At 39.5% G+C, this 12,889-nt stretch overlaps 4 protein-coding genes across 7 annotated transcripts in view; all 4 read right to left on the bottom strand.

The window, feature by feature from the left end:
• Positions 1-12,889, bottom strand: part of LOC114562568 (protocadherin gamma-A11) — a 262,197-nt gene that overhangs the window by 143,636 nt on the left and 105,672 nt on the right. The window lies entirely within an intron of this gene.
• LOC114563258 (protocadherin gamma-A3-like) lies at positions 113-3,343 on the bottom strand. Its single transcript, XM_028590106.1, has 2 exons — positions 944-3,343; positions 113-130 (listed from the first exon to the last, which is right to left on the bottom strand). The coding sequence occupies exons 1-2, from the start codon at positions 3,341-3,343 to the stop codon at positions 113-115; spliced, it is 2,418 nt and encodes an 805-aa protein (XP_028445907.1).
• On the bottom strand, positions 4,933-7,687 carry LOC114563259 (protocadherin gamma-A11-like). The gene is made up of 2 exons (XM_028590107.1): positions 5,115-7,687; positions 4,933-4,938 (listed from the first exon to the last, which is right to left on the bottom strand). Exons 1-2 carry the CDS (start codon positions 7,563-7,565, stop codon positions 4,933-4,935), a joined length of 2,457 nt encoding a protein of 818 aa, XP_028445908.1. The 5' UTR covers positions 7,566-7,687.
• Positions 9,614-12,265, bottom strand: LOC114562571 (protocadherin beta-16-like). The gene has a single exon (XM_028589041.1). It carries the CDS (start codon positions 12,149-12,151, stop codon positions 9,695-9,697), a length of 2,457 nt encoding a protein of 818 aa, XP_028444842.1. The 5' UTR covers positions 12,152-12,265; the 3' UTR covers positions 9,614-9,694.

Genomic DNA, 12,889 nt, shown 5'->3' on the forward strand with positions numbered 1-12,889 from the left:
CCTCAACGTCTTTTACTGTTTCAATCATATCCACTCACCACAAAGCAGAACGTAGGAAAGGCACCGCCTAAAACACTGTTCAGATTTGTTTTTACTTGACCAACAGCGTCCCTTAGAGTCCAGTCAATGACTATCAACACAAGGAGGGAATATCATTGCAAATGCAATTTTCATAGTAACAGTATACCGACAATTCCTCCTATGTAGATGAGAAATACCATCGCAGGCCTCAAAATTGAAATAGAAAAAAATAAGCACATGACATATTAAATAGTACGTCGGGCCATCATCATTTATGATGTCATACAGTGAATCCTACGACTGCAAACAGTAAAAATTGGAACTATAGAATATACGCACTAAAACAAATAGATCTCCAGTAGAGAATAGACTTAACCTACAAAGTACAACACAGTCCAAATGAATACATTGAACTACCACCACTTTTAACTTAATAGTTCCACACAAGCAATCTGAAAATACCAATGTTTTAATTCTAGAATGGCATCGATGACAACAATTTAATCACTTGAAGGTTGTTACATAAAGACTGATGTGGAAGCAGCAACAATCGCGTATATTAAACTGATTTAGGATGAGGATTTATATTAAATTGTTTTGAGCAGTGGAAATGTAAAAAGTTTAAATTTCATAGTTTGGAAGTGCACGCAGTGCACATATATAGTATGTCAACATTGATGTATCTTGGAAATGCAAATTAAATACATTTTAATACAATTTGCATGACATACGAATTGAAAGCAACTGCTATATCTGAGAAGAGTTTTGCAGTAGCATAATTCTTACTAAATGACTTAAAATAACAAGCATGCTGTCCATGGTGCTAAAAGTGAAAGTATATTGTTCAACTGTTCTTTATGAATGGAAAGGAAAAGAGAGACACACAAAGGCACAGAGGCGAAGCAAGATTACCACAACTGACCTCTAGAGGAGAGTCTGGTTCATCCAGGAGGCTCTTGTCACTCTGTATCCGCTGCATCGTCCCTGTAGAACTGGGGTCCATTATCAGCACGTTCTGACTACCAGCTCTGCCGAACTTACAGTCACTCTTTCTGGAGTCAGTCGTCCTGCACACCTCGTAATTGTACACGTGTTGGAGAGTCCCTGTCCCCAAAGTGTCTGAGTAACGTGGTGGATAATATGGAATCACAGGGAGATTGGAGTGATACAGGATGCGAGACTGTCTCCATCTGTAGATTTTCACTGATATAATAACCACTAAACACGTGATGAAGAGGAAGGAAACTACAGCCAAAGCCAACACTAAGTAAAAAGTCAGGTTTTCATTGTACTCCTTGTCGTGTGTAAAGTCAGTGAACTCAGACAGCACTTCAGGGAAGCTGTCCGCCACCGCCACGTTAACAATGACTGTAGCTGAACGAGAGGGCTGCCCGTTGTCCTCCACTATAACAGTCAGTCTTTGTTTCACAGCATCTTTATCAGTGACTTGGCGGATAGTTCTTATTTCTCCATTATGTAAGCCCACTTCAAACAGCGCCCTGTCTGTGGCTTTCTGCAGTTTATAGGAGAGCCAGGCATTCTGTCCAGAGTCCACATCAACAGCCACCACTTTAGTGACCAGATAGCCCACATCTGCTGAACGAGGCACCATTTCAGCCACCAGAGAGCCTCCAGTCTGGACTGGGTACAGAACCTGAGGAGGGTTGTCGTTCTGGTCCTGGATCAGTATTTTCACAGTCACATTGCTACTGAGTGGAGGAGAGCCTCCATCCTGCGCTTTGACCACGAAAACCAGCTGTTTGATTTGTTCATAATCGAATGAGCGCACTGCGTGTATCACTCCGGTTTCTGCATTCATAGAAACATATTCAGAAACTGGAGATGCGCCGATATTAGCATCTTCCAGGATATAAGACATAAGGGCGTTTTGGTTTTCATCAGGATCTTGCCCTCTTACGGTTAAAAGAGAAACACCCGGAGAGTTATTTTCCACGATAAACGCATTGTAAACACCTTGTGAAAACACTGGAGCATTATCGTTTACATCAGAGACCTTTAAATGAAAGGTTCGTTTTGTTGAGAGAGGAGGCATTCCTGCATCTGTCGCAACAACAGTGATGTTATATTCTGAAACAGTTTCACGATCTAATGCAGTATCTGTTACCAAAGTATAGTAATTTCTTAAATTAGATTTAATCTTGAAAGGTGCAGTTTGTTCTATCCTACAGTTTACTTGTCCGTTATCACCTGAATCCAAGTCTTTTACATTTATGATGCCAATGGTTGTACCAGAAGGAGAATCTTCGGACACAGGACTAGTGAATGACATCACATTAATGACAGGTGGGTTATCATTTACATCAATCACCTCAACTACGACTTTACTCGAGTCTGTTAAAGCTCCTTGGTCGGTTGCTTCAATGCGTATTTCATATTTTTTGGCTTTTTCATAGTCAACCTGCCCTGAAAGAAATATCACACCAGTCGTCTGGTTAATTTCGAATAAACTGTCAATACTGCCTTGCATTTTGGAAATGGAATAATGAATCAAACCATTTGATCCGCTATCTGCGTCAGATGCATTTACAGTTATAATATAGGTACCTTTTGCGGCATTTTCCATTACATTGGCCTTATAAACTGACTGATTGAAAACAGGAGAATTATCGTTATTATCTAGGACAGTGATATCTATATTTACTGTACCAGATTTCTGTGGCGTTCCACCGTCCACTGCAATCAGCTTTAGGGACAGACTTGGATATCGCTCTCTATCCAATGGTTTCTCAAGTACCATCTCCGCATATTTTCTTCCGTCAGAATTTAAATGCTTTTTTAAAATAAAATTTTCATTTGGAGATAAATTATAGTCCTGAAGCCCGTTGATTCCTACATCAGGATCATTGGCTGTTGGCAAAACAAAACGTGCTCCCGGTGCGGCTGATTCTCCAATCGTCAATTGCATCTCGTGCTGATGAAAAGAAGGTGAATTATCATTAATGTCCAATACTTCAACGGTAACGTGATGTAGTTCCATCGGGTTTTCTAAAATCAAATCAAAGCTGAAGCTACACGGCGTTATCTCTCCACAAAGTTGTTCTCGGTCTATTCTCTCATTCACTACCAGCGTCCCTTTGTCTGTCTTCAGCTCTGTGTACTGGATGCTTTCTCCGATCACGATACGGGCCCGACCGGAACGGAGCCTCTGCATATCTATTCCAAGGTCCAATGCAACATTACCAATTATGGATCCTTTCTTCATCTCCTCTGGGATTGAATAACGTATTTGACCACTGACAATATGACTGAAAAAAAAAGAAATAGCATGCTCTGCGACGTCATTCTGTAGCGCAAACGCCATCTTAGAGTCCGGTAGTCATATTTTCCGAAATCCATGTTACCAAATAAATTATATGAAATGATACTATCCAAACGTGTTTCTTAGAAAACCGAAGTATTACAAAAACGTAATTTAAGTTTATAATAGAGATTTGTATTTCCAGCTATCTTGCTTTTGTGGTGAAAAAAATCTAATCAAACCCAGTCTGTACCCACCTCAACGTCTTTTACTGTTTCAATCATATCCACTCACCACCAAGCAGAACGTAAAAAAGGCACCGCCTAAAACACTGTTCAGATTTGTTTTTACTTGACCAACAGCGTCCCTTAGAGTCCAGTCAATGAATTTCAACAAAAGGAGGGAATATCATTGCAAATGCAATTTTCATAGTAACAGTATACCGACAATTCCTCCTATATAGATGAGAAATACCATCGCAGGCCTCGAAATTGAAATAGACAAAAATAAGCGTATGACATATTAAATAGTACATCGGGCCCTCATCATTTATGATGTCATGCAGTGAATCCTACGACTGCAAACAGTAAAAACTTGAACTATAGAAAATACGCACTAAAGCAAAGAGATAAAGGAAAATATAAAATCTCCAGTAGAGAATAGACTTAACCTACACAGTACAACACAGTCCAAATGAATACATTGAACTACCAATTTTAAGTCAATAGTTCCACACAAGCAATCTGAAAATACCAATGTTTTCAATCTAAAATAGCATCGATGACCTCTCTATTAAAACAATTTAATCACTTGAAGGTTGTTACATGAAGACTGATGTGGAAGCAGCAACAGTCGCTTATATTAAACTGATTTATGATGAGGATTTATATTAAATAGTTTTGAGCAATGGAAATGTAAGAAGTTTAAATTTCATAGTTTGGAAGTGCATGCAGTTCACATATACAGTATGTCAACATTGATGTATTTTGGAAATACAAATTAAATACATTTTAATACAATTTGTATGACATACGACTTGAAAGAAATTGCTATATCTGAGAAGAGTTTTGCAGTGCATAATTCTTACTAAATGACTTAACTGGCATGCTGTCCATTTTTCTTTATTTGGGAAAACGGGAGCATGATCATTTATATCCAAAACCTCAACAGTTATTCTGTGCAGTTCCATCGGGTTTTCTAAAATCACCTCAAAGCTGAAGCTACACGGCGTTACTTCTCCACAAAGCTGCTCTCGGTCTATTCTCTCATTCACGACTAGAATCCCTTTGTCTGTCTTCAGCTCGGTGTAGTGAATGTTTTCTCCGGTCACGATACGGGCCCGCCCAGAACGGAGCCTTTTCAGATCCAAACCAAGGTCTTGAGCTACATTACCAATAACAGAGCCTTTCTTCATCTCCTCTGGTATATAACAACGAATCTGGCCACCTACCATGTTAATAACATGAAGCAGAAACATCAGCAGTCCTATTTGCCGTCGTAATCCATAAAAAAAGACCATATTTCGCACATGGTGAGAGATCCTCGAGTTGCCATCATGGCGACAAAGAATTAAAAAGAATCTGTATCCAGTTGATATGAGGGTAAAGCTGGTTCTGATATATCCGTTTGCTGTTTACAACTAAACACGTCTGCTATATCTGAGAAGAGTTTTGCAGTGCATAATTCTTACTAAAAGACTTAAACTAACTGGCATGCTGTCCATGGTGCTAAAAGTGAAAGTATATTGTTCAACTGTTATTTATGAATGGAAAGGAAAAGATAGAAAGAAAGACACAAAAAAGCACAGAGGCCAAGCAAGATTACCCCAACTGACCTCTAGAGGAGAGTCTGGTTCATCCAGGATGCTCTTTTCACTCTGTATCCGCTGCATCGTCCCTGTAGAACTGGGGTCCATTATCAGCACGTTCTGACTACCAGCTCTGCCGAACTTACAGTCACTCTTTCTGGAGTCAGTCGTCCTGCACACCTCGTAATTATAGACGTGTTGGAGAGTCCCTGTCCCCAAAGTGTCTGAGTAACGTGGTGGATAATATGGAATCACAGGGAGATTGGAGTGATACAGGATGCGAGACTGTCTCCATCTGTAGATTTTCACTGATATAATAACCACTAAACACGTGATGAAGAGGAAGGAAACTACAGCCAAAGCCAACACTAAGTAAAAAGTCAGGTTTTCATTGTACTCCTTGTCGTGTGTAAAGTCAGTGAACTCAGACAGCACTTCAGGGAAGCTGTCCGCCACCGCCACGTTAACAATGACTGTAGCTGAACGAGAGGGCTGCCCGTTGTCCTCCACTATAACAGTCAGTCTTTGTTTCACAGCATCTTTATCAGTGACTTGGCGGATAGTTCTTATTTCTCCATTATGTAAGCCCACTTCAAACAGCGCCCTGTCTGTGGCTTTCTGCAGTTTATAGGAGAGCCAGGCATTCTGTCCAGAGTCCACATCAACAGCCACCACTTTGGTGACCAGATAGCCCACATCTGCTGAACGAGGCACCATTTCAGCCACCAGAGAGCCACCAGTCTGGACTGGGTACAGAACCTGAGGAGGGTTGTCATTCTGGTCCTGGATCAGTATTTTTACTGTCACATTGCTACTGAGTGGAGGAGAGCCTCCATCCTGCGCTTTGACTACTATCTGAAGCTGTTTGATTTGCTCAAAATCAAAAGAACGAACCGCGCTAAGAACTCCAGTTTCAGAGTTTAAGGAAACATAAGTAGAAACTGGACTACCACTGATTTGGCTATCTTCTAAAAGATACGAAATTCTGGCGTTTTGATTCCAATCAGAGTCCCGCGCGCTGACCGCAAATATAGAAATTCCAGGGGAATTATTCTCTGTGATGTAAGCAGAATAGCTGCTTTTATCAAATAATGGTGCGTTGTCGTTTACGTCAGATATTTTAAGATGCATTTTTGTTGAGCTAGAAAGAGGCGGAGACCCCAAATCGGTGGCTGTTATTGTTATATTATAATCTGAGACGGATTCTCTATCAAAATGTTGATCTGAGATCAAATTGTAATAGTTTGTTATAGATGACTCGATCTTAAAGGGAAGCTTGCCATCTATGGAACATTTTATTTGCCCATTATTGTCAGAATCTGCATCTTTTATGTTCAAAATAGCAATTGTCGTACCAGGAGGTGCATCCTCAGATACGGGGCTTGAAAATGACATAATATTTATAACTGGTGCATTGTCATTGACATCAGCAACATCTAATATAATTTTACTTGTCCCAGTTAGGCCACCCTGATCCTTTGCCTCGACTCTCACCTCATATTTTCTGTCTTTTTCATAATCTATCTGACCAGACACAGAAACTGTGCCGGTGTTTTCATCAATAGTAAATATATTTCCTGCACTTCCTTTCATTTTAGACAAACTGTAAGTAATGAGTCCATTTGAACCACTGTCGGCGTCTGTAGCATTAACTGTAATGATAGTAGAGCCTTTTATGACGTTTTCCATTACAGATGCTTTATAGGCCGATTGGTTAAACAATGGAGCATTATCATTGACATCTAACACATTGACATCAATATTTACTGTACCAGATCTTTGTGGTGTTCCTCCGTCTACTGCGATTAGTTTTAAGGACAGATGGGGATGTTTCTCTCTGTCTAAAGACCTCTGGAGCACCATTTCAACATATTTACCTCCATCTGGATTTGCATGTTGCTTCAAAATGAAATTGTCGTTTGGTGATAAAATATAATCTTGCAACGCATTTTGCCCCACATCCAGATCATCTGCACTCTGCAGTGGAAACTGCACTCCAACTGCAGCTGATTCACTGATTTCAAAACGGATAGTTTTTTCTTTATTTGGGAAAACGGGAGCATGATCATTTATATCCAAAACCTCAACAGTTATTCTGTGTAGTTCCATCGGGTTTTCTAAAATCACCTCAAAGCTGAAGCTACATGGCGTTACGTCTCCACAAAGCTGCTCTCGGTCTATTCTCTCATTCACGACTAGAATCCCTTTGTCTGTCTTCAGCTCGGTGTAGTGAATGTTTTCTCCGGTCACGATACGGGCCCGACCAGAACGGAGCCTTTTCAGATCCAAACCAAGGTCTTGAGCTACATTACCAATAACAGAGCCTTTCTTCATCTCCTCTGGTATAGAATAACGAATCTGGCCACCTACCATGTTAACAACATGAAGCAGAAACATCAGCAGTCCTATTTGCCGTCGTAATCCATAAAAAAAAGACCATATTTCGCACATGGTGAGAGATCCTCGAGTTGCCATCATGGCGACAAAGAATTAAAAAAAAATCTGTATCCAGTTGATATGAGGGTAAAGCTGGTTCTGATATATCCGTTTGCTGTTTACAATTAAACACGTCTTCAATCTTTACATGCAAGTCTGCGAGACCATGGTCTCTCTTACGTGTAATAAACATCGACAAAATACAGATAGCCTTCTTCACTGTACTCGGGGGATGGACTGAATGACGACATAACACAGAATATTTACTGACCAACAGCGTCCCTTAGAGTCTAAAAGGGGAACATGGAATAGGGCCCTTAATGGTCTAAAGCAGACACACTGAATTCATCTTTACCTCGTGTGGAAATCACACTGGAATGTCAAGTATTTACAAATTAAAACATATTTCTACTCAGGATGTTGTAAAAGGACAGATTCTGTTTAAAAGTAAGTCACAAAGGGACCTGTCAAAAATAAGGAAATTAAATCTAATTCTCAAACAATTCGCCAGCAGTGCACTGCAAAGAATAAACTGATTTGAAATAGAATACATAAAATTGTTATTTTTATGTAAATATACATGTTTAAACTCGAAAACCATATTAATGACTCGCTACAATGATGAGTCAATGGTTTGCAAGGTATTATAAAGACAGATGTGGAGGTTAATCACTCACCTCTAAAATACATTGATATCCAACAATTCTGCAGTACGACGAGTTCAACTGTAATATGCAGTGCACATCTAGGAAGAAGGCTAGTCATGTCACTATTGTGAAGCCATATGTTTTGGGTCCGGGTTCTGCATTATCCTAATGTTCGGTATTGACATTTTCTTTATAATTTGCTATGACTGTATGCTCACTTCATCTTTTCGAAGTACATTTGATGTAAACCATAATAACAGCATCCTTACTTGCCAAGCGATTACATTGTTTAAAGAACTAAATAAGAACTTTGGCTGTAAAATTTGCACAGATATGTGGCGTTTGAAAATTATTAATGCAGCATTACCTTTCCAAGACTGAAAATCAATCCATGTTTGAGAGTTTTTTTGCTCTTGTCACATTATTACGCACTGTGAGCTAATTTTTCAATCTATGGGCAAGTCTGGCATCTAAGTTTAACAAGCACAACGATGGGCAGAAGTAGGAATAGCTCCTAAATGTCTTTGAGCTGTATAACAAAGTCATCATGGCATTAAACACAACAATGAAAAAAAGTTCGATTTATTCGATAATGTATTTAAAAAACAACTGAATCAGATCATTCAACATTTCCCTAGGGGAAGACATGGATATACAATACAGGAAAAAAAGAATGTTGGCTCTATATCATTCACACAAATAATTAGTTACATTTGTACACACTTTACACCAGTGCTGGAATGTAACTACGTACATTTGCTGAAGTACTGTACTAAAGTCCAAATGACTGACTTTGAGTACATTTTATTGATGATACTTACAGATTTTTAGTTAAGTAACATTTTCAATGTAGGACTTTTATTGTAACAGAGTATTTTTACAGTGTGGTATTAGCACTTTTAAGTAAAGGATCTGAATACTTCTTCCACCATTGTTTACCAATATGCTGTGCTGTGTTTTGGTGCTTAGGCTTGAATTTTCATCACATGACCATGCCTCACTGGAAGCAACGCTTTGGATCTTTTTACAGCTGACAACATGAAGAATTGTATGCATTTTACAGCTCCTTGGTCATGCAAATGGTGGATTTAAAGGTTAAGTTGGACATGTTCTATGTAAGTTTTTTATCCTCTTAGTGTTTTTTTGGCCTAACTCTGGAGCTGTTTTACATAATCTCTTCAAATTTTGGCGAGAAGCAATCTGGGACGGTTCGGAATTTCGAGAAAAAGACGAACAATTCAGTTTTTTCAACTCTTTTCTATGGTAAGTGGTTTTTCTTTGGCAATCTTTTAAACAAAACATGTTTTTTTATAACACAGTTAAATTACAAAGTTCGTATGATATTCGTTCAAGAGCCAATGCTTTCTTAAGCTGTATCTTTAAAAATTAACAGAAAGCAGCATTTCTATCAGGCGAGGATGACTGAGACGCTGTCCATGGTGCTGAACATGACAGCATTGAGCGCAACAATTTTATCAATGCAACTTAACAAAGAAAGAAAACAAAGGGGTCTAAAAGACAAAGCTAAAATGATTGACTCACCTCTAGAGGAGAGTCTGGTTCATCCAGGATGCTCTTTTCACTCTGTATCCGCTGCATCGTCCCTGTAGAACTGGGGTCCATTATCAGCACGTTCTGACTACCAGCTCTGCCGAACTTACAGTCACTCTTTCTGGAGTCAGTCGTCCTGCACACCTCGTAATTGTACACGTGTTGGAGAGTCCCTGTTCCCAAAGTGTCTGAGTAACGTGGTGGATAATATGGAATCACAGGGAGATTGGAGTGATACAGGATGCGAGACTGTCTCCATCTGTAGATTTTCACTGATATAATAACCACTAAACACGTGATGAAGAGGAAGGAAACTACAGCCAAAGCCAACACTAAGTAAAAAGTCAGGTTTTCATTGTACTCCTTGTCGTGTGTAAAGTCAGTGAACTCAGACAGCACTTCAGGGAAGCTGTCCGCCACCGCCACGTTAACAATGACTGTAGCTGAACGAGAGGGCTGCCCGTTGTCCTCCACTATAACAGTCAGTCTTTGTTTCACAGCATCTTTATCAGTGACTTGGCGGATAGTTCTTATTTCTCCATTCTGTAAGCCCACTTCAAACAGCGCCCTGTCTGTGGCTTTCTGTAGTTTATAGGAGAGCCAGGCATTCTGTCCAGAGTCCACATCAACAGCCACCACTTTAGTGACCAGATAGCCCACATCTGCTGAACGAGGAACCATTTCAGCCACCAGAGAGCCACCACTCTGGACTGGGTACAGAACCTGAGGAGGGTTGTCGTTCTGGTCCTGGATCAGTATTTTCACAGTCACATTGCTACTAAGTGGAGGAGAGCCTCCATCCTGCGCTTTGATGACGAAAACCAGCTGTTTGATTTGCTCATAATCAAGTGAGCGCACTGCGTGTATCACTCCGGTTTCTGCATTTATAGAAACATATTCAGAAACTGGAGATCCGCCGATATTAATACCTTCCAGAATATAAGATATACAGGCGTTTTGGTTTTCATCAGGATCTTTAGCACTAACGGTGAGAACAGAAACGCCTGGAGAGTTATTCTCTGCAATAAACGCATTGTAAACACCTTGTGAAAACACTGGAGCATTATCGTTTACATCAGAGACCTTTAAATGAAAGCTTCTTTTAGTTGAGAGAGGAGGCATTCCTGCATCTGTCGCAACAACAGTGATGTTATATTCTGAAACAGTTTCACGATCTAATGCCGTATCTGTTACCAAAGTATAGTAATTTCTTAAATTAGATTTAATCTTGAAAGGTACATTTTTTTCAATCCTACAGCTTACTTGACCGTTATCACCAGAATCCAAGTCTTTTACATTTATGATGCCAATGGTTGTACCAGAAGGGGAATCTTCGGACACAGGACTAGTGAATGACATGACGCTTATGGTAGGGGCGTTGTCATTTACATCAATTACTTCAATTATGACTTTACTTGAATCTGTCAAACCCCCCTGATCTTTTGCATCGATTCTCAGTTCGTACTTTTTGTCTTTTTCATAATCAACAGAACCTATTATCAAAATAATGCCAGTTGTTTTATCAATCATAAATACATTCCCGATAACACTATTGAGATCTGAAAAATAATATGTTACAATACTATTTGACCCGAAATCTGCGTCACTAGCATTAACAGTGGTAACGTAAGTATCTCTGGGAGAGTTCTCCATTACTGTAGCTTTGTACACCGACTGATTAAAAACAGGTGCATTATCATTGGCATCAAGAACAGTGATATCTATATTTACTGTACCAGATCTCTGCGGAGTCCCACCGTCTACAGCTATGAGCTTTAGAGATAGATTAGGATTCGTCTCTCTGTCTAATGGCTTCTGAAGCACCATCTCTGCATATTTCTTTCCATCTGCATTCGAGTTTTGTTTCACAACAAAATTCTCATTCTCGGTCAAAAAATATTCTCTGAGTCCATTGACACCCACATCTGGGTCTTCTGCACTTGTCAATGGAAATCGAGCGCCAGTATTAGCTATTTCGCTGATTTCAAAATTGATGCTATTTCTTTTGAACGTGGGGGAATGATCATTTATGTCTGTTATTTCAACTGTAATTTGATGTAACTCCATTGGGTTTTCTAGAATCACCTCGAAGCTGAAACTACACGGCGTCGCGTCTCCGCAAAGCTGCTCCCGGTCTATTCTCTCCTTCACGACTAAAATCCCTTTGTCTGTCTTCAGCTCAGTATACTGGATGCTTTCTCCGGTCACGATGCGGGCCCGACCAGAACGAAGCCTTTTCAGATCCAAACCAAGGTCCTGTGCTACATTACCGATTAGGGAGCCTTTCTTCATCTCCTCTGGGACTGAATAACGGATATGTCCGCTGACCATGTGGTTAAGATAAATAAGAAAGAACAGAAGCTTCCAATTCTGTCCGCAGCCAAAGCGCCATTTTACGCACCGGGAGTAGGGTGTTATTCCACATGCCATAGCAAAACAAAAATATGCTCATCAACGATCAACGCACAGTACGTATTCTTGAGAAGAAGAAAAAAAAGCACTGAACGTACCTCTAAAGAAAAATTGTGTCAACTTTTCAGTTTACCGTATATATCTGAATGGAGTTATCAGTTAATACGTGTCTGTTTTCCTCGAATGCCAGCCCACAGTGCATACTACTACCTCATTTTATCTCATAAGACACGGTGGTTAGGGAGGGGACTGTGTGGTACATTTTTAGAGAATGTGTTAGATTGACCAACAGCGTCCCTTAGAGTTCAAAATCCGAAACACAATATATAATTATTTATGGAAATATAAAGTGGTTGATTAAATTTGATTGGTGGAAAATCTAAATAATCTAAAACATTTTAAACACAATCTTCCGCAAAAGAACAATAACCTCATAATTAAAATATTCTCAATTCAATTCAATTTTATTTATAGTATCAAATCATAACAAGAGTTATCTCGAGACAATTTACGGATAGAGTAGGTCTAGACCACACTCTATAATTTCCAAAGCCCCAACAATTCCAGTAATTCCCTCAAGAGCAAGCATTAGCAGTGGCTATATCTCACCCTGACGTTTAGTATTAAATTGTTCATATTAATTTAGATTAAAAAAAGATATGCAGAAGTGTGAATACATAGAACATTGCAATCATGTCACAAAAAATAACAAAAAGCAACTACAACTTTATCACGACTTAGGAAGCAATGTTGAAT

Source organism: Perca flavescens, chromosome 10, assembly GCF_004354835.1.
Source record: "Perca flavescens isolate YP-PL-M2 chromosome 10, PFLA_1.0, whole genome shotgun sequence".
Classification (NCBI taxonomy): Eukaryota; Metazoa; Chordata; class Actinopteri; order Perciformes; family Percidae; genus Perca; species Perca flavescens.